The sequence below is a fragment of the Nelumbo lutea genome, chromosome 5, assembly GCF_056320005.1.
Source record: "Nelumbo lutea isolate HS-2025 chromosome 5, American lotus-T2T, whole genome shotgun sequence".
Taxonomy (NCBI): Eukaryota; Viridiplantae; Streptophyta; class Magnoliopsida; order Proteales; family Nelumbonaceae; genus Nelumbo; species Nelumbo lutea.
In genome coordinates this window covers 42,794,788-42,816,133 of record NC_142688.1, presented here as the reverse complement: position 1 = coordinate 42,816,133, position 21,346 = coordinate 42,794,788, and the positions used below count along the sequence as shown (strand labels likewise).

The 21,346-nt window shown below is 39.6% G+C and overlaps 1 protein-coding gene across 1 annotated transcript in view; it reads left to right on the top strand.

The window, feature by feature from the left end:
* LOC148852004 (caffeic acid 3-O-methyltransferase-like) overlaps window positions 1-4,262 on the top strand; it is a 41,082-nt gene extending 36,820 nt beyond the window's left edge. The window contains exon 4 of the mRNA XM_088946295.1: window positions 3,873-4,262. Coding sequence (XP_088802421.1) covers window positions 3,873-4,169 — 297 coding nt within the window. The 3' untranslated portion in view covers window positions 4,170-4,262. The remainder of the gene's footprint in view (window positions 1-3,872) is intronic.
* The last annotated feature ends 17,084 nt before the right edge of the window (window positions 4,263-21,346 follow it).

The window sequence follows — 21,346 nt, the reverse complement described above, 5'->3', positions numbered from 1 at the left end:
TTCTTTATAGCAAAGGGTTTGCTTAATTCCCTTTAGCTTTTCAATCTTCTTAACATCTTGGCCAACAATCACCATGTCATTGACCTATAGTTAGATAATGGTAAGCTTATATCGGAAAAATCCTTCACAAAAATATAATGGTATTAAGTAGTTTTACTGAAACCATGATCTACTATAAATGGTTCCAAACTTCTTGTACCTACTATCTTGGGGCTTTATTAAGTCCATAAAGACTCTTCTTTTGTCTACATACTAGATTTTCTTTACTCTTGTCTTTGAACTCCTCTGGTTGCTCCATATAAATTTCCTCTTCAAAATCTCCTAGCAGAAAATTTGTTTTCACATCTAACTGTTCAACTTATAATTTCATGCTTACAACCATATAGCAAGAATCACCTAGATTTTCTTTACTCTTGTCTTTGTATCACTTTCTTAGCCTTGACTCTATACATCCACTTATTTTTTAGTGCTTTATTGCCTTTAGGTAGATTTACACGGTTTTAAGTGTTGTTCTCTGATATATTCTAAACGGACTTTGCAGTTTGGTAGATCTTATTAATGGATGTTCAATAGGTGGTTTAGGAGATGCTTGTTCTTCGGCCAATTATCTATCACTTGAGTCCTCTCTAAGTGTAAATTCAGGATCTGTGTGCACATCTTCATACTCGTCATGTAAGACCACAGATGAAGATCTTGGGTCAAGATTTAAGCACAGATCTTAGCTTTTCTACACTCTCATGGTCTTCAATGGTCTAATCATCAAAGAATATTACATCCTTATTTCAGATGATTTTCTTATATACAAGATCTTATATCCTGTAGCCAAATTCTTTATGTCCATATCCCATAAATTGCATTGTTTTCCTTTATTGTCTAGCTTCGATCTTTCGTCCATAGAAATGTAGACCAAAGCCCTATAGCCAAAGATTTGTAGGTGTTCATAGGAAATGTCACTTCCTCTCCAAACTCTATTAACAAAATTTCCTCTTAGTAGAATAGAGGAAGAGAGATTTATTAAGTCTATTATGGTCCTCATGGCTTTTAGCACTTAAGTCCTTTCAACTATGGTGTGTGTCCTCCTTTCTACTACTCTATTTTGGGAATAATCTTTTCCAATCTGATACCATATTCTCTATAATAGTTATCAAATGAGCCTTGGTGCTCACTGGCATTACCAACACACTTCTATTTTTCTACTGATTTATCGTTCAACACTAACGTGAAAGTGTTTAAGTGGTATCAACATTTGATCTTTGGACTTAAGGGCATAAGCCTAGACAGTCCTTCATTAATGAATGTAACAAAGTACAAAGCACCACAAAGAGCTCTAAAACTCATAGAACAAACATCAATATGTACAATGCCAAGAAGGTTGTTATGATGAAATCTTTCGTCGGGGATACCCCCTTTGTATTAGTGTCCTTTGACATTGACAACCTCGAAAGTCCCTTTTTGGCATTTTGGTTGGCCTCTCATGGTTGGAGGCTAAAAATGCACTTGATACAGATGAGCTTGAGTTATATATGGCATTTTTCTTATTTTTGATGACACTTGAAATGGTTTTCTTTGGAGCCATGTCTCCAAACCATTAGCAAAAACAAAATTGATGTGTTGACTTGAGAGATGAAAGGAAAGAGATTTCCCACTGGGCGTGCTACAAATTTGTTGACACAAATTTCGTGTGTAAATTTAGAGCAAAAAAATAAATATGGACAAATTCAAAGGAATTTAATTTTTTTTGCAGAAATTTAAATGGGATACAAACTCTCCTTTTCTTGGCAAACAAAACCCTCTGATTCTCTTGTCTTGGACAAAAGCCAAAGCTGCGACTAGGACTTACAATTATGAGAAGCAATTATGCCCAACCTTGTGTGAACGAAAATCTACGCACGCTCAATTTTCTTGCTTGTAGAATTCATAGAAGCCCTTTAAATCACGGGAATTTCACAGGTTGATGTGTCACAAAGTTGTAGCAATTTTGGTGCTTTGGTAGTTGAAGAGTTGGGGCCTTTCTTCTTTCTCCCTTGATCTTAGTGCAATGTGTTTCCTCTCCTTTTTAAAAAACAACGGAAGCAGTCAGAGACGAATGGAAGCAGTGGTTGAAAGGGGGAGCCGAATGGGAGAAAGACGATCCGTGCTTCCTATTGTTTTCGCCTCTATTTATAGAAGATCCCGAATAGACGATGAGTTGGTTTGAAAGATTTGAATTGATTTGAATGGTTTCAACTCAATTAATCACCATTTAATGTTGATTGAAATGGGGGCACTAAATTGACATATCGGTGATCACTTTGTTGACATAATTAAGGTAATTAGGTCTTTTAATTGAAGTTAATTTCACTCCCTATATGTACTTGGAACCAAGTGCCACTTGGCACATGTTTGGGCTTATACATAAAAGGAAATCCAATTGATTAATTGTAACATTCCTTCTTAACTTGGATTAAATTAGATTCCATTGAGATCCGATAATTCAATTTAAATGCTCTTCTCTATAATAAAATAGCAAATGAATCAATCTCCCTTAATTAAGGGGCCACATTCAACTAATTCGAAAATCATTTGTGAAGAGGCCATTTGTTAGCTAGGTGTAATAACACCTCGTGGGTAATGTGGTTGGTCAAGATTCAACCAGAATATCTTCCCCCCTCTTTTGTTTATTATTTATTTTCTTCAAATAATGTTGGGCTCCAACACCTTGGGCTAATACGATAGAGGGCCCATACATTAGGTCCCACTAAAACCTTCCATCCCATTGAGCCCAACATGAATTCAAGATAATAAATAATAAACAAAAAGAGGGGGGAAGAAATTCTGGTTGGATCTTGACCAACCACATTACCCAAGAGGTGTTATTACACCTAACTGACAAGTGGCCTCTTCACAAATGATTTCCCAATTAGCTAAACATGGCCCCTTAATTAAGGGAGATTGATTCAATTGCCATTTCAATCTAGAGAAGAGCATTTAAATTGAATTATCGGCTCTCAATGGCATCCAATTTATTTTAAGTTAAGAAGGAATGTTACAATTAATCAATTGGATTTCCTTTTATGTATAGGCCCAACCATGTGCCAAGTGGCATTTGGTTTCAAGTACAGTTAGGGATTGAAATTAACTTCAATTAAATGACTTAATTACCTTAATCATGTCAACAAAATGATCACCGATACGTCAATTTAATGCCCCCATTTCAATGAACATTAAATGGTGATGAATTGAATTTAAACCATTCAAATCAATTCAAATATTTCAAACTAGCTCATTGTCTATTGGTTAGCCTCTATAAATAAATTAGAAAACAAGAGGAAGCTCCTATTCGGCTCCCCCCTTTCAACCACTGCTTTCGTTTGTTTTCGATCGTTTCCATTGTTTTTGAAAAAGAAGGAGAGGAAATGCACTACACTAAGATCAAGAAAGAAAGAAGAAAGACCCCTACTCTTGAATTTCTGAAGCATCGAAATTGTTACATCTTCATGCCACATTAACCCGTGAAATTCCCATGATTCAAAAGGGATTCCGTCAATTCTACAAGCAAGAACATTGCTTTCAGCTGTTCACGTTCTAATCATTGCTACATCTTCTTTTAGGTCTTGAGAGGGGTAGACTGGATATGTCCCACGATATCTAGAAGAGAATTACATTCACCATGAATCTCTTTGTAGTATCAAGTCATTTAAAGCAAATAAAGTTTACAAATCAAGAAAGTCATAATGTCTATTAGTCCTTAAATCAAGGAAATGATAAAACATAGACTGGATATGTTCTTTTGTAATTTAATGTCTCCAAATATATATATATATATATATATATATATATATATATATATATATATATATATATATATTTTTTAATTTTTGTGATTTTTGTAGTGGATACTTCATGACTGGAATGGTGAAGATTGCTTAAAGATTTTGAGAAACTGTTGGAAAGCCCTACCAAAGTCAGGAAAAGCGATCATTGTTGAATCAATTCTTCCAATGGCTCCAGAAGCTAGTTACCGCTCTAATATTGCCTTCACACATGATTTAGTCATGCTAACTCATTGCCCTGGAGGAAAAGAGAGGACGCAAAAGGAGTTTGAGGCCTTGGCAATAGACTCGGGCTTTGCTGGTTGTGAAATTGTTTGCAATGCTTACCATACTTGGGTTATGGAGTTCCACAAATAATTAGTTCCTTTTTTTTTCTTTTTTACCTTCGAACTTGTTTCTGACTTTTTAAATTATGCATCCGAATAAGAATGAAATTCAGTTTGATCTTTATGGTGTGCATAGTTTATTTTCCAATAACACATGCTTCAATCTGGTATAATCTTTTCCAAATTCCAAAAACACTGGACATATATTCTCTCGTTCGTAAAGCAAGTCTATGATCACAAAGTTCATATTTCCTACTATCTCCTGATTCCCTATGATTAGGGGTGTCAATGGACCAGTTTTGGATTGGACCCATCCAAACCAAAATCAATTTGGATGGATTGGACAGACCAATAACATATATGAATTAGATCAGTCCAGATTTAATGGTCCAAAGTATTTATTGGAATGGGTTGGACATGGTCCATCCATAATGAATTTATATTAGATTGGGTTGGATTGAGCCAATATCTGATCCATTATTAAAAGATAAGAATATAAGTATAAATTGAGCAAATTTGGATAATTAAAACAAATTTGAACAGGTTATTAAATGGCCCAGACTTTAATTGGACCAGTCCAAAATGATCCAAAATATTCATTAGATTGGATTGGACCTGATTTATTTATAATGGACTCACATTGGACCAAATCCAGTGCAATTGACACTCTTAATGGCTTGCACTCGTCATTAGGCCCAAGTCCATGTGTCAGTGATGCAAGGAGGTTGGTTCTACTATGCACCGTGTGGAGCAGATTCAAGCCCATTCTTAGGCCCGCAAAAAGTGAGAGGCTTTTTCCTGATCTTCCCTTATGTCAAATGAAAGTCCTAAGTGTCAATCACAACTAAATCCTTTGGAGGAAAATCCTACTCTTTCATTGGATTTGATGGGTGGATCCCCAGCATCCGGGAGAGGCAATAGTCAGGTTGAGAAGTTTATGTGCCTCTGAAATTTGCTTGGGGTGTCATTAGATGAATTGCAAGACGTCCAGGTTCGTGAGTGGTTCAAGGCAAAAGGTTTCAACATGACCGAACTAATTCAACCAATCACAGTAGACAGCTCTGTTGCAGAAGATGAGATTGAATCCTTGAACGATAGCTCGGATTAGTCATCCGATAGTTTGGATTACCTCCCAGGTAGCAGAAAGTCAAGATACTTGGATTTGTTCTATGATGTAAAGGTTACAAATCTATCTAGTGGCTTGAAAGGTAATAGGAGTGCGAGAAGTGTAAGAGGATGAGGTAGAGGAAGATTTGCAGCCTTTTCTTAGATCTGCTGGGGAAGCACGGTTTCCAGCCTTAATCTCAGTCTAGATTTTCTAGGTCGTGTTTCAGTTGGTTAACCGTTGATTTTGGTCAGGAATCTGCTGAACCGGATGGTTAACCGTTTGAACCATTCGAACGGTTTTAATCGTTTCCCAGTTTTTAAAATTTCTTTTATTTTTTGTCAGAACGGGCCGGCTGTTCGAATCGAATGGTCAGAAAACCAGGCTCACCAGTATGAATCTTCTTAAGTTCCTCTTGCTTGACTTCCAAAGCATCACAGATTTATAGATATCTAATATTAATATGCTTGAACCTAGCTAGAATGGAAAATAGAGTTATTACTCAGATGGATGACACTCTAACTGTCTGAGTGAAAAACATATTTTTCTTGCTTTAGTCTAAATTCCTATTGGGATCTCTTTATCCACATCGGTCTTTGCTTGTCTTAGTGATGGCAATGAATCGGTTTCAATGGTGGACAAGGCAATCCACTTTTGAAGCTTTGACTACCACAAGACTGCTTCCACATGAAAAAGTAATAAAATATCTAGATGTGGATTTCCATGAATCCAAATCATATTTGCATTTATGTAGCCATCCAGCAATTACCATTTTTCAATACATAAATAAACTTTGGATATTCCTTAAAGGCATCTGAGTATCAAATTCATAGCTGCCCAATGTTTCTTGCCTAGAATTTATTTGACCAATCACAAATTCTTTATAGCAAAGGGTTTGCTTAATTCCCTTTAGCTTTTCAATCTTCTTAACATCTTGGCCAACAATCACCATGTCATTGACCTATAGTTAGATAATGGTAAGCTTATATCGGAAAAATCCTTCACAAAAATATAATGGTATTAAGTAGTTTTACTGAAACCATGATCTACTATAAATGGTTCCAACTTCTTGTACCTACTATCTTGGGGCTTTATTAAGTCCATAAAGACTCTTCTTTTGTCTACATACTAGATTTTCTTTACTCTTGTATTTGAACCCCTCTGGTTGCTCCATATAAATTTCCTCTTCAAAATCTCCTAGCAGAAAATTTGTTTTCACATCTAACTGTTCAACTTATAATTTCATGCTTACAACCATATAGCAAGAATCACCTAGATAGAGGACATATTAACAATTGGTGAGAAAATCTCTTCAAAATCAATCCCTTTTGTTTGGTTGCATCCTTGTACAACTAGATAAGCCTTATATTTAGGCTTTGTATCACTTTCTTAGCCTTGACTCTATACATCCACTTATTTTTGAGTGTTTTATTGCCTTCAGGTAGCTTTACACGGTTGTAAGTGTTGTTTTCTGATATATTCTAAACGGACCTTGCAGTTTGGTAGATCTTATTAATGGATGTTCAATAGGTGGTTTAGGAGATGCTTGTTCTTCGGCCACTTATCTATCACTTGAGTCCTCTCTAAGTGTAAATTCAGGATCTGTGTGTACATCTTCATACTCATCATGCAAGACCACAGATGAAGATCTTGGGTCAAGATTTAAGCACAGACCTTAGCTTTTCTACACTCTCAAGGTCTTCAATGGTCTAATCATCAAAGAATATTACATTCTTATTTCAGATGATTTTCTTATATACAAGATCTTATATCCTGTAGCCAAATTCTTTATGTCCATATCCCATAAAATGCATTGTTTTCCTTTATTGTTTTCGATCTAAGTGAGTGTTGACCATTGGGACTGTAGTAGAGTCGTCCTCGACTCACGCAACTGTGTAGGAAAAGGGGGACCCTTTGGAATGTGCATGAAGAAGAGCGACTCCTACTAGTTTTTCACTGAGGAAGGGGCCCCGACTAACGACCGAATATTCCACCGAGTGGAGAAGTTATAGTACCCCTGTTGATGGTGTTTCAGCTGGAGAGTAAAGTTCACCATCACCAGGGTCAGCTCAACATCACAGACAACACAGTAGGACATAAGTCCAAGAAGGAACCTAAATGAGTTTGGCATCAGCTACATCAGCAACACCCTGTACCAGTTTAGCACCTCGACGAACCCCTCGCTCAATGGGATCCTCAGCCAAGCCTCCAAACTGTGCTCATAAAGACATAGTTCACCGAGCCATATCCCCGGGCACCAAGACGCAGGGTGTGGTGCCAAAACGATGACTTGACTATAGAGAAAGCTCTGCTTCCATCTCGGAGGGACAAGCCTTAGCCTCCTCAACTTCGGCAGCCACAAAATCTCTCAGCTCAGGCTCGTAGTTCGAGCCGTGAGAAGAGCTAGAACCGGAACTACTAAAGGACCCAAAAGAGGAAGAGGACTGATGAGATGAAAAGGACATACCGGGCAATTCACAAGAGCTGAGGAGCGACGACCACCAAGCTATCTGCTGTGTTAGTTGCCGAGCTATACACTGTCTTCCCTTTTATAACCATCAAGGGAACAGACCAAGACAAGATCAACGGTGCAGATGAAGAACCTCTAACAATGCCGCAGAAGACCAATCAAAACGACCAATAACGTATGACGGAAAGCCTCAAAAACCGATGTGGCATCCTCCGTAGGCAGTAGTTATGCCTATTAATTGCACCGGTTCAACTACACTACTGGTCCAATCTTTGATGCGGAGACTGAAGTACTGGTCCAACCTTCGAAGCAGACCCTCGACTAGGCCACTCAAGTCCTCGGATAGGCTGCTTAAGGCTACAAGGCCACACAATAGTCTGGTTGAGGACTCCCCTCCTCGAAAGCAGAATTGGGGGAGTGGTTTGGGAACCGAAACTTCGGTTCTCATTTTAGTTTTGCAGCCAATGAGCGAAAGACTTCTAGACAACGACTGACATGGCATGGACAAATCATGACAACTTTAGTTTCACAGCTCGGCAACCCTGAAAGAACCCGTCTTCACAGCCCAGCACCCCGTGGCCGAACATCACAACCTCAGTTCCAGAGCTCGGCCTCCAAAGTCAGCAAAAGGCCTTTCCTCATCATACGGCCCAGCTAAGCCTCGATTTCGGAAGGATGGCACATCAAAGCCGAGCATGACACAAACCCCTATTCCAAAATAAGGATCCAACTCCAAATCTCGATTAACCATGGTCGAGCATCACCACAGCACCAAAGCTTGACTTCCACTTGGAACCAAAGTCGTTCCTCAGCCCCAACAGGATGGACTCGGAAGCTCAGTTTGAAACTTTGGCCCTTTGTCAAGCTACACAACCGCACAACATTTCGGGGAGTGGTTCAAATTCCGAAGTCAGAGCTTTTAGAGTTCTGCATCCAACGATGGGAAGATTCCTCGGCCATTCCCCATATTGCCTGGTCAAATTGAAGAAACCAAACCCCACTGGGTAAGGAGATGAGAAAGCCTATTCTAGTCTCGTTTAACAACGAACACTACAAGAAATTATGTCATTAGCGACCAATACTTAACGTCTGTTGAAAAAAAAACTGTCATTGTCAGACATTAATAACATCAAGAATAATGTATCATCGTTATTACTCCACAAAACATTGCTATTTAGCGACCAGTTTCAATATCCGTAATTACTGATCAACTAGTTTCGTCATTAATCATAAAATATTAAGTTAAATACCTAAAATAAAAAGTTTCCCTCTCCTTGGAACTCGGGCACTCCATTATTAATTATTAATAAAAGGGAAAATCTATGATGTGGAAAATATATCATATGGGAAGAGTTTTGACTAATCAAAACCCATCTATAAATTTTGATAAATAACACCTGATGATTGGCTACCACGTTTATGATTCCAGCTGTGGTCAGAAACTTTTTAGATATCATATCTTTTCCATATCATAGTTTTATAGAATAGATAAATTTCTTCCTTTGATAAATCCTCTTTCAATTGATAAATAGTTAGGGTGTTTTAATATATTTTTTTAATTTGGATACTTTGTTTGTTTATGCAAATTGATTGAAATGAGATTTAAAAACCTTACCTCATTGCTAGCAACTTGATCGGGGATTGATTCCAATCGGCAATTGATCTTATCAAGATTTCAGTCTTATTAAAATAAATTTGAGTTCCATCCTGCCTATATTATTACGTTGATTCAACATGCTCATTTTAATGAAAGTCAAAGGAAGTGAAAAGGTAAGGTGTAAGCCTATTAAAAGGCTTGATACCTTCCTACATAATCATTCAACATAAAAGCTTAAGTTATTAGATAAGAAAAAAATAATCAAAACAATAAACAAGAAAGTGAGCACACATAGGATTTTTAACGTGGAAAACTTATAAAAACTTAATGGAAAAAAACGCAGAACACTAGTCTCTAGAAAACTTACACTCTCTTTAAAACGGGGGATTAAATTGAAATGGAAAAAAACGCAGAACACTAGTTTGAAATATTTGAATTGATTTGAATGGTTTAAATTCAATTCATCACCATTTAATGTTCATTGAAATGGGGGCATTAAATTGACATATCGGTAATCATTTTGTTGACATGATTAAGGTAATTAAGTCATTTAATTGAAGTTAATTTCAATCCCTAACTGTACTTGGAACCAAATGCCACTTGGCACATGGTTGGGCCTATACATAAAAGGAAATCCAATTGATTAATTGTAACATTCCTTCTTAACTTAAAATAAATTGGATGCCATTGAGAGCCGATAATTCAATTTAAATGCTCTTCTCTAGATTGAAATGGCAATTGAATCAATCTCCCTTAATTAAGGGGCCATGTTTAGCTAATTGGGAAATCATTTGTGAAGAGGCCACTTGTCAGTTAGGTGTAATAACACCTCTTGGGTAATGTGGTTGGTCAAGATCCAACCAGAATTTCTTCCCCCCTCTTTTTGTTTATTATTTATTATCTTGAATTCATGTTGGGCTCAATGGGATGGAAGGTTTTAGTGGGACCTAATGTATGGGCCCTCTATCGTATTAGCCCAAGGTGTTGGAGCCCAACAATATTTGAAGAAAATAAATAATAAACAAAAGAGGGGGGAAGATATTCTGGTTGAATCTTGACCAACCACATTACCCACGAGGTGTTATTACACCTAGCTAACAAATGGCCTCTTCACAAATGATTTTCGAATTAGTTGAATGTGGCCCCTTAATTAAGGGAAATTGATTCATTTGCTATTTTATTATAGAGAAGAGCATTTAAATTGAATTATCGGATCTCAATGGCATCTAATTTAATCCAAGTTAAGAAGGAATGTTACAATTAATCAATTGGATTTCCTTTTATGTATAAGCCCAAACATGTGCCAAGTGGCACTTGGTTCCAAGTACATATAGGGAGTGAAATTAACTTCAATTAAAAGACCTAATTACCTTAATTATGTCAACAAAGTGATCACCGATATGTCAATTTAGTGCCCCCATTTCAATCAACATTAAATGGTGATTAATTGAGTTGAAACCATTCAAATCAATTCAAATCTTTCAAACCAACTCATCATCTATTCGGGATATTCTATAAATAGAGGCGAAAACAATAGGAAGCACGGATCGTCTTTCTCCCATTCGGCTCCCCCTTTCAACCACTGCTTCCATTCGTCTCTGACTGCTTCCGTTGTTTTTTAAAAAGGAGAGGAAACACATTGCACTAAGATCAAGGGAGAAAGAAGAAAGGCCCCAACTCTTCAACTGCCAAAGCACCAAAATTGCTACAACTTTGTGACACATCAACCTGTGAAATTCCCGTGATTTAAAGGGCTTCTATGAATTCTACAAGCAAGAAAATTGAGCGTGCGTAGATTTTCGTTCACACAAGGTTGGGCATAATTGCTTCTCATAATTGTAAGTCCTATTCGCAGCTTTGGCTTTTGTCCAAGACAAGAGAATCAGAGGGTTTTGTTTGCCAAGAAAAGGAGAGTTTGTATCCCATTTAAATTTCTGCAAAAAAAATTAAATTCCTTTGAATTTGTCCATATTTATTTTTTTGCTCTAAATTTACACACGAAATTTGTGTCAACAAATTTGTAGCACGCCCAGTGGGAAATCTCTTTCCTTTCATCTCTTAAGTCAACACATCAATTTTGTTTTTGCTAATGGTTTGGAGACATGGCTCCAAAGAAAACCATTTCAAGTGTCATCAAAAATAAGAAAAATGCCATATATAACTCAAGCTCATCTGTATCAAGTGCATTTTTAGCCTCCAACCATGAGAGGCCAACCAAAATGCCAAAAAGGGACTTTCGAGGTTGTCAATGTCAAAGGACACTAATACAAAGGGGGTATCCCCGACGAAAGAGTTCATCATAACAACCTTCTTGGCATTGTACATATTGATGTTTGTTCTATGAGTTTTAGAGCTCTTTGTGGTGCTTTGTACTTTGTTACATTCATTAATGAAGGACTGTCTAGGCTTATGCCCTTAAGTCCAAAGATCAAATGTTGATACCACTTAAACACTTTCACGTTAGTGTTGAACGATAAATCAGTAGAAAAATAGAAGTGTGTTGGTAATGCCAGTGAGCACCAAGGCTCATTTGATAACTATTATAGAGAATATGGTATCAGATTGGAAAAGATTATTCCCAAAATAGAGTAGTAGAAAGGAGGACACACACCATAGTTGAAAGGACTTAAGTGCTAAAAGCCATGAGGACCATAATAGACTTAATAAATCTCTCTTCCTCTATTCTACTAAGAGGAAATTTTGTTAATAGAGTTTGGAGAGGAAGTGACATTTCCTATGAACACCTACAAATCTTTGGCTATAGGGCTTTGGTCTACATTTCTATGGACGAAAGATCGAAGCTAGACAATAAAGGAAAACAATGCAATTTATGGGATATGGACATAAAGAATTTGGCTACAGGATATAAGATCTTGTATATAAGAAAATCATCTGAAATAAGGATGTAATATTCTTTGATGATTAGACCATTGAAGACCATGAGAGTGTAGAAAAGCTAAGATCTGTGCTTAAATCTTGACCCAAGATCTTCATCTGTGGTCTTACATGACGAGTATGAAGATGTGCACACAGATCCTGAATTTACACTTAGAGAGGACTCAAGTGATAGATAATTGGCCGAAGAACAAGCATCTCCTAAACCACCTATTGAACATCCATTAATAAGATCTACCAAACTGCAAAGTCCGTTTAGAATATATCAGAGAACAACACTTAAAACCGTGTAAGTCTACCTAAAGGCAATAAAGCACTAAAAAATAAGTGGATGTATAGAGTCAAAGCTAAGAAAGTGATACAAAGACAAGAGTAAAGAAAATCTAGGTGATTCTTGCTATATGGTTGTAAGCATGAAATTATAAGTTGAACAGTTAGATGTGAAAACAAATTTTCTGCTAGGAGATTTTGAAGAGGAAATTTATATGGAGCAACCAGAGGAATTCAAAGACAAGAGTAAAGAAAATCTAGTATGTAGACAAAAGAAGAATCTTTATGGACTTAATAAAGCCCCAAGATAGTAGGTACAAGAAGTTTGGAACCATTTATAGTAGATCATGGTTTCAGTAAAACTACTTAATACCATTATATTTTTGTGAAGGATTTTTCCAATATAAGCTTACCATTATCTAACTATAAGTCAATGACATGGTGATTATTGGCCAAGATTTTAAGAAGATTGAAAAGCTAAAGGGAATTAAGCAAACCCTTTGCTATAAAGAATTTGTGATTGGTCAAATAAATTCTAGGCAAGAAACATTGGGCAGCTATGAATTTGATACTCAGATGCCTTTAAGGAATATCCAAAGTTTATTTATGTATTGAAAAATGGTAATTGCTGGATGGCTACATAAATGCAAATATGATTTGGATTCATGGAAATCCACATCTAGATATTTTATTACTTTTTCATGTGGAAGCAGTCTTGTGGTAGTCAAAGCTTCAAAAGTGGATTGCCTTGTCCACCATTGAAACCGATTCATTGCCATCACTAAGACAAGCAAAGACCCATATGGATAAAGAGATCCCAGTAGGAATTTAGACTAAAGCAAGAAAAATATGTTTTTCACTCAGACAGTTAGAGTGTCATCCATCTGAGTAATAACTCTATTTTCCATTCTAGCTAGGTTCAAGCATATTAATATTAGATATCTATAAATCTGTGATGCTTTGGAAGTCAAGCAAGGGGAACTTAAGAAGATTCATACTGGTGAGCATGGTTTTCTGACCATTCGATTAGAACAGCCGGCCCGTTCTGACAAAAAATAAAAGTAATTTTAAAAATTGGGAAACGATTAAAACCGTTCGAATGATTCAAACGGTTAACCATCCGGTTCAGCAGATTGCTGACCAAAATCAACGGTTAACCAACTGAAACACGACCTAGAAAATCTAGACTGAGATTAAGGCTGGAAACCGTGCTTCCCCAGCAGATCTAAGAAAAGGCTGCAAATCTTCCTCTACCTCATCCTCTTACACTTCTCACACTCCTATTACCTTTCAAGCCACTAGATAGATTTGTAACCTTTACATCATAGAACAAATCCAAGTATCTTGACTTTCTGCTACCTGGGAGGTAATCCAAACTATCGGATGACTAATCCGAGCTATAGTTCAAGGATTCAATCTCATCTTCTGCAACAGAGCTGTCTACTGTGATTGGTTGAATTAGTTCGGTCATGTTGAAACCTTTTGCCTTGAACCACTCACGAACCTGGACGTCTTGCAATTCATCTAATGACACCCCAAGCAAATTTCAGAGGCACATAAACTTCTCAACCTGACTATTGCCTCTCCCGGATGCTGGGGATCCACCCATCAAATCCAAAGAAAGAGTAGGATTTTCCTCCAAAGGATTTAGTTGTGATTGACACTTAGGACTTTCATTTGACATAGGGGAAGATCAGGAAAAAGCCTCACTTTTTGCGGGCCTAAGAATGGGCTTGAATCTGCTCCACACGGTGCATAGTGGAACCAACCTCCTTGCATCACTGACACATGGACTTGGGCCTAATGACGAGTGCAAGCCATTAAGCCTCTTATGGGCCACATCTGAATAACCTGAACTAAGAGGCCCTTTAAAAGATAGGATTCTGTCTGGGCTTGGGCATAAGATGATGGGCCCACTTGACCTCTCAATGCATGCTTGTTCACTGGGATGAAGCAACGATTCAAAATTTGAGTTGCCCACCATCACTGGTGACTTATGCTGGAAGAAGACATATAGAGGAACGGTTGGGAGGGTTGATGGTGATGGGCTATCTAGGATACCAGCGGTTGAGGATACAACCCCTTCCCATCCGCCGGTTGGAACATTGGAGGATCCTCTTCCTTCTTTTGCGATGCCTTCTACGACGTCGTTTAGGACCTCTGTTTTCCATTAAAATAGGTGAAGGTCTTCAGGCACCACTGTTTACCGCTGATGTTGGTCGATCGGAGCAATGATCCCCAACGCCTGAGAATTGAAAAAGCCTCTCCGTGTCGTAGATTACACCTTCTTGTATTAGCCATAGTAATTAGTGTGATGTGTGAACAACAAGGTCATCCTCTGTAAAATAGATGCAGAGCTCATCTTCTTGTCATTATTATCCTTTGGTAGAATCCAGAAAGATTGTAATCCCCCGTTTTAAAGAGAGTGTAAGTTTTCTAGAGACTAGTGTCCTGCGTTTTTTTCCATTAAGTTTTTATAAGTTTTCCACGTTAAAAATCTTATGTGTGCTCACTTTCTTGTTTATTGTTTTGATTATTTTTTTCTTATCTAATAGGCTTACATCTTACCTTTTCACTTCCTTTGACCTTCATTAAAATGAGCATGTTGAATCAACGTAATAATATAGGCAGGATGGAACTCAAAATTACATCTTACCTTTTCACTTCCTTTGACCTTCATTAAAAGGGGATTTATCAAACGAAGAAATTTATCTGTTCTATAAAACTATGATATGGAAAAGATATGATATCTAAAAAGTTTCTGACCACAGCTGGAATCATAAACGTGGTAGCCAATTATCAAAATTCATGGATTGGTTTTGTGATTGTTAAACGAGACTTGAATAGGCTTTCTCATCTCCTTGCCGAGTGGGGTTTGGTCTCTTCAGATGAGTGGTTAGACGCATGCCCTTTGTCCTATTTCATAAATTGTTTTAGTTGATTAATTTTATTTCTGTTGCTAAGGTTGTGTTTGGTTGCAATATAAATTTGTATTGATGCAAAGTTATAGCAGTGCAAATGATTTGGGTGAAAATTTTGATTTATTTTTGTGCCAAATTTTACCTTATTTTCTTTGATTGTAGTTCAAATAAAGTAAAATAAGATGTGAAATAGAATAAAGTAAAGCGCAAAACAAAATTAAATCAAAATATTCATTAATTTTATTTGCACTCCTATGCATTTTTATACTAATGCAAACAATTTTGTGTTCCAACCAAAAGCAGCCTAAAGCTCAGTTTGAAAAGAGTACAAACACAAATATACATGTAGGGTACAAAATCTTCTATTTTGTATGTATTTACACTACACAATTGTATTTGTACTCTTTTCGAACTGAGCCAAAGTAGTTAGTAGTATTGGTAAGTAATTTCTTTTTTAGGGGTTTCTCGTCTTTACTCTGTTGTTTTCTTGCTTGTGGAGTGAAATTTTTTTAACCAAAGAAAAAAAAGAAGATATTTTCATTGGTAACAAAGAAAAAAAGAAACAAAAGTTTAGGTAGAATCCTACCTAATGGCCGGTAGTGGTTGTCATCAAACTACATTTCACATCACGCATTCATATGTCATTAGCATCTTGGACGAGCCTCTATATATTTTATAAATTATGAGATTGTGAGCTGTGAGAGAGAGATTATCTTTATTCTAACTGTGCAGCTTTCTTTCTAGTTCTGGTCCACAGTGAGTATGGCTTTTAAAGTTGCTCAATCCGAAGTGGTGTATGAACTAAGGAGAAGAACCAGGTAGTCCTTGTTGATAGGGTGAGGCCGAGCTACAAAGACAAGGCTACGCTTTAAGACCTGTGATCAAGAAAGAAGTCAGAGGCCCAAGGAATTATCTCCAAGTAAGTAATCTAACGCTCAAGTTAGTAAGATGTGGTAGGTGATCGGGCCGAGCTATGAGGATGTTGGTCCAACCAAAGTAGTAGTGCTGGTCCCAAAAGTAGGATCCCTTACCTCGAGCATGGAGTACTTTTTTATGCCCAAAGATCCGTATCCTGGCTGGAGGTACTCGGGATAGAGTCCCATTCCCTAGTGGAGTCATCTTTCCTTACTCCTCCTTATCCATAATTGTGCTCATCCGCATGACGTGTAGTTGACATGGATGGAAGGATAAAACGGGGGCCACAATAATAGTATAGCTAGGCCAACATGGCCAAGCTAGGATGATGTGGTAGGGCGATAGTTAGGCGGCCACGTGTCTCACAGGACCAGTTCAGCCAGGACCCGAACACCACTCCCCTAGTTTTGAAGTTGAGGAATTAAGTAGTCCAATTCGTTCTTTGACTGAAGAACTTCAAGTTGATGTCTAGATGGGCTTCTGGACCTTTTGGTGTTCTTCGGTGAAGGTCGCAATCTTGAGAACCAGGCAATATAGGGAATGGTCGAGGAATCTTTCCATTGTTGGCTGCATAACTCTAAAAGCTCTGACTTTGGAATCCGAACCATTCCCTAAAATGTTGCACAGTTGTGTAGCTTGGCGGAGGGCCAAAGTGTCAAACTAAGCATCCGAGTTCATCGTATTGGGGCCAAGGAACAACTTTGGTTCCAAATGGAAGTCGAGCTTTGGTGTCGTGGTGATGCTCGGCCAAGGTGCACCAAGATTTGGAGTTGGATCCATATTTCGGAATTGGGGTTTGTGTCATGCTCGGCTTTGACGTGTCGAGCTTCCAAAATTGGGGCTTAGCTCGACCGTATGCTGAGGAAAGGCCTTTTGCTGAAGGTTGGAGTCTGAGCTCTGGAATTGAAGTTGTGATGTTCAGCCACAGGGCACCGAGTTGCGAAGACAGGTTCCTTCGGGTTTGCCGAGCTGTAAAACTAAAGTCATCATGATTCATCCATGCCATGTCAGTCGTTGTCGAGGAGTCTTTCGCTCGTCGACTGCAGAACTTAAATGAGAACCAAAGTTTCGATTCCCAAACCACTACCCCAGTTCTACTGTCGAGGAGGAGAGTCATCGGCCAGACTACGCCATGGCCTTGTAGCCTTAAGCAGCCTATCCGAGGACTTGAGTGGCCAAGCCGAAGGTCTGCGTCAAAGGCTGGACCGGTATTGCGGGTCTCCTTGTCAAAGGTTGGATTCGTCTTGTAGTTGAACTGGTGTAATTAATAGGCATAGCTACTGCCTACTTAGGATGCCACATCAGTTTTTGAGGCTTTTCGTCGTACATTATTGGTCCGTCGATTGGTCTTCCAAGGCATTGTTAGAGGTGCTTCATCTGCACCATTGATCTCTTCTCGGTCCATACCCCCGAAGGTTATAAAAGGAAAGACAACGGATAGCTTGGCAACTAACACGGTAGATAGCTTGGTGGCCTTCACTCCTCCACTCTTTTGAATTGCTCGGTATGTCCTTTTCATCTCATCAGTCCTCTTCCTCTTCTGGGTCCTTCAGTTGTTCCAATTCCAGCTCTTCACATGGTTCGAACTACGAGCCCGAGCTAAGAGATGTTGTGGCTGCCAAAGTTGAGGAGGCTAAGGCTGGTCCCTTCGAGATGGATACAAAGCTTCCTCTATGGGCAGGTCATCGGTTTGGCACCATGCCCTGCATCTTGGCACCAAGGGATATGGCTCGGATCCGAGCTACATATGCTATTCCCATGGAATACCAAATGAGGTGTCCACTTCCCGGGGAGATGGCCATTGATCCTCAACCCAGTGAACTATGCGTTTATGAGCACAGTTTGGAGGTTGGGTTGTGGTTCCTATTGAGCAAAGGGTTCGTCGAGGTGCTAAACTGATACAAGGTGTTGTCAGTGCAGCTGATGCCAAACTCCTTTAGGTTCTTACTCGGACTTATGTCCTACTGTGTTGTCTGTGATGTCGATATGACCTTCGGGATGGTGAACTTTATGCTCCAGCTGAAACACCACCAGCAGGGGTACTATTACTTCTCCACTCGGTGGAACATTTGGTCATTAGTTGGGCCCCTTCCTCCGTGAAGCACTGGAAAGAGTCGTTCTTCTTAGTGTGCATTCCCAAGGGTCCCCCTTTTCCTACCAAGCTGCGGGAGCTGAGGACGACTCTGCTGCAGCCCCAATGGTCAGCACTCACTTGGGAGGAGAGGTTGGCCCTCAACATGATTCAAGAAATTGACGTTATTGCATACACATCCTCGAAGATATTGATGCTTGTTAGGCTGAGGAGAGGGTGGCTAGTTTGTTTCCTTTACTATTCGTTCATCGAGTTAAATTTATCTTATCTTTCTTTTACTTACATCGAGTATCTTGTGTTGTAGGTACAAGTATGGTTAGCGAGGAATAGATTGTTCACTGAATGAAGGCACTTCGACAAAGACAAGAGCAAGCCGATGTGCAACCAATAACTTGCCCCAAGATAGGAGAACAGCCACATTCCGTGAATAGGGGGCTCTTCGGCAATAGAGAGTCCAGCAATAGGAGGTTGAGGAGGACAACATTGTCGTGGTTGACCCTATAGGGGTTCGTCGTCCCATAGGCACATCTGTAACTAAGGCAGGCAGTAGCTTGGGTCTACACATGCCGAGGTGGTCGGCTTGTTTGGATGACAATGTGGAGATGCCTGGGGTTCCTGAGTAGTTATTGCGGGGAATCATGACAATGTCAATAGCTTGGGAACCAATCGAGGTCGGCAACGGAGCACTAGAGTGTGCACTACTATGGTCTATGGCCTAGGTCTCCTCTTCTTATTCCTTGTGTTTCATTCTCTTTCTTAGTATACTTATCATGTTTGTCTACAAAATGCTTGTTTGGCGATCACGCTAGTTGGTCATCTTAAAGACCTCCAATCATCGTACGAATGGTAACACTCTATGTATCTATGGCAGAAGGCCCAGTTGGCCGAGCTACTAGCTGCTCGGGAGAGATCGGCCACTCTTGAGAGGGAGGTTGCCAAGCTAAAGGTATAGTTGGCCAAGTAGGCCAGCCTCGTCCAGGAGCTGAAGTGAGAGATCGCCAAGCTTAAGGCAGAGAAAGACAGGTTGAGGCAAGAGGCTACTAAGGAGGCAATCAACTAGTACAAGGTGTTAGAGGAGATGCAACTACAGATGGACGAATACACCAAAGCTTCCTTTGCGGCTAGGATCAACCTCTTTTGTCGAATGATCCTTCGCCGCCATCCGGAGTCGGCCGATGAGTCACAGGGCTAGGGTGCTTTCAATCCGGATTATTCGCAAGGATCCACCAAGGGAGCTGATGTTGAGGTCAAAGCCATTAATGGTGTTGCTAACTCTACTGTCGAGGATAGAGCGACTTCCTTCTCTCTCTTTTTTCTATTGTTTTGTTTTTTTGGGGGGCTTGGTATGCCAAGCCTTAAGTGATGTAATGAACAATTTTGAGTTAAATATTTAGTGTTTCTTCTGTCAACCCATATGTTGCTATCCTAATGCCCTTTTCTTTTTCCAGTCGAGGAAAATTTGGCCAGGCTATTATGTGTGTTGGGTTGGGCTATGCCTCGGCATCTTATTATACAATATTCTGTTGGCCTTATTGCACCATTTTCTGTTGGCTGGGTAGGTTGTGCCTTGGGTGACCTCTTTGTACTCCTATGATTTTAGTTCGTTGGTTGAGGCATAGCCAACCAAGCAACAACTCAGCATCCCTAGTCTTCTGCCGATCGAGATGTAGTTGTTCAAGGCATAGCTAGATGGGTTATGCCTTGGCATCCCTAGTCTTGTCGTGATCAAGGTGTAGTTGGTCAACGCATAGCCAGCCGAGTTATGCCTCATCATCCCCGCTCTTGTGCCGACCAAGGTGTGGTTACCCGAGATCTTTCATTTTCTGAGTTCTCAACCATGGGACACTCTGTTTCCGATCACATGAGCCTTTGGGGCCCTTCTAGGGCTAGCCATTTCCCAACTAGCTTGGTTATTATGCTGGCAGATGTGCAGAGTTCCTCAACCGCCCTCAGGCCTTGGTGGGCGGGGGCGCTATTCCTCCATGTCTAGGCTTAGTCGTTGTCAGTTGAGTCGGGTAGCTTAGTCAGTGATACACTACTGAGCTAGGCATAATGGGCTCAGCTATTCGGGGATTGGTGGAGTTAACTCGTTTGGTAGTGCTGCTCAGCTTGTGTATGTACAGTGTGTGCGGTGGGTGTGTGCGCGCCTTGGGGTCAAAGCTATAGCTTAAAAGGAAGGAAACTTTTATTACTTGCAAGTTTACTGTTAGTACATCTTGAGATTTCCCGAGTTCCAACTCCTTAATATTAGTCAGCCATCTAGGTCTTCGAGCCTATAGGTGCTTGGGCCCAAGACCTTGGTGACTCTATATGGCCCTTCCCAATTCAGTCTGAGCTTTCCTTCTCTAGGCACGGGTACTATGACTTTGTAGAGGATGAGGTCACCATCCTCTGCTATTGTGCTATTATCTTGACATATGCTCAGACCCGGGCTTCCTCAATCAGGTCTAACTCTATGAGAAGGTCCTCGTCATTCTGGTCTCCATTGAAGAGCTCTGTCTGGAGGGTTGGAGAACCAATCTCTACAAGAACCATAGCCTTGGCCCTGTAGGTCAGGCTAAAGAGGGTCTCACCGGTGGCTGCCCCACGGAGTAGTCCTGTATGCCCAAAGTATGCTCAACGGTTCCTTAGCCCACCTCCCCTTGGCCTGGTCTAGCCGAGTCTTCAGGCCGTGCAACAAGGTTTGGTTGGTCAACTTAGTCTACCCTTTGCTTTGGGGTCAGTGTACAGTCGTGGTCTGATGGTCGATCTTCAGGTCAAAGCAGATGCTTCAAACTTTCGATTAGTGAACTATGCCCCATTATCTGTGATGAGGATGTGTGGAATATTGAATCAGTAGACAATACTTTGCCAGAAAAGTTTCAGGCATTATGCACAGTAATGCGTGCTAGAGCTTCAACTTCTACTCATTTGGCAAAGTAATCCACCGCCACGAGGAGGAAC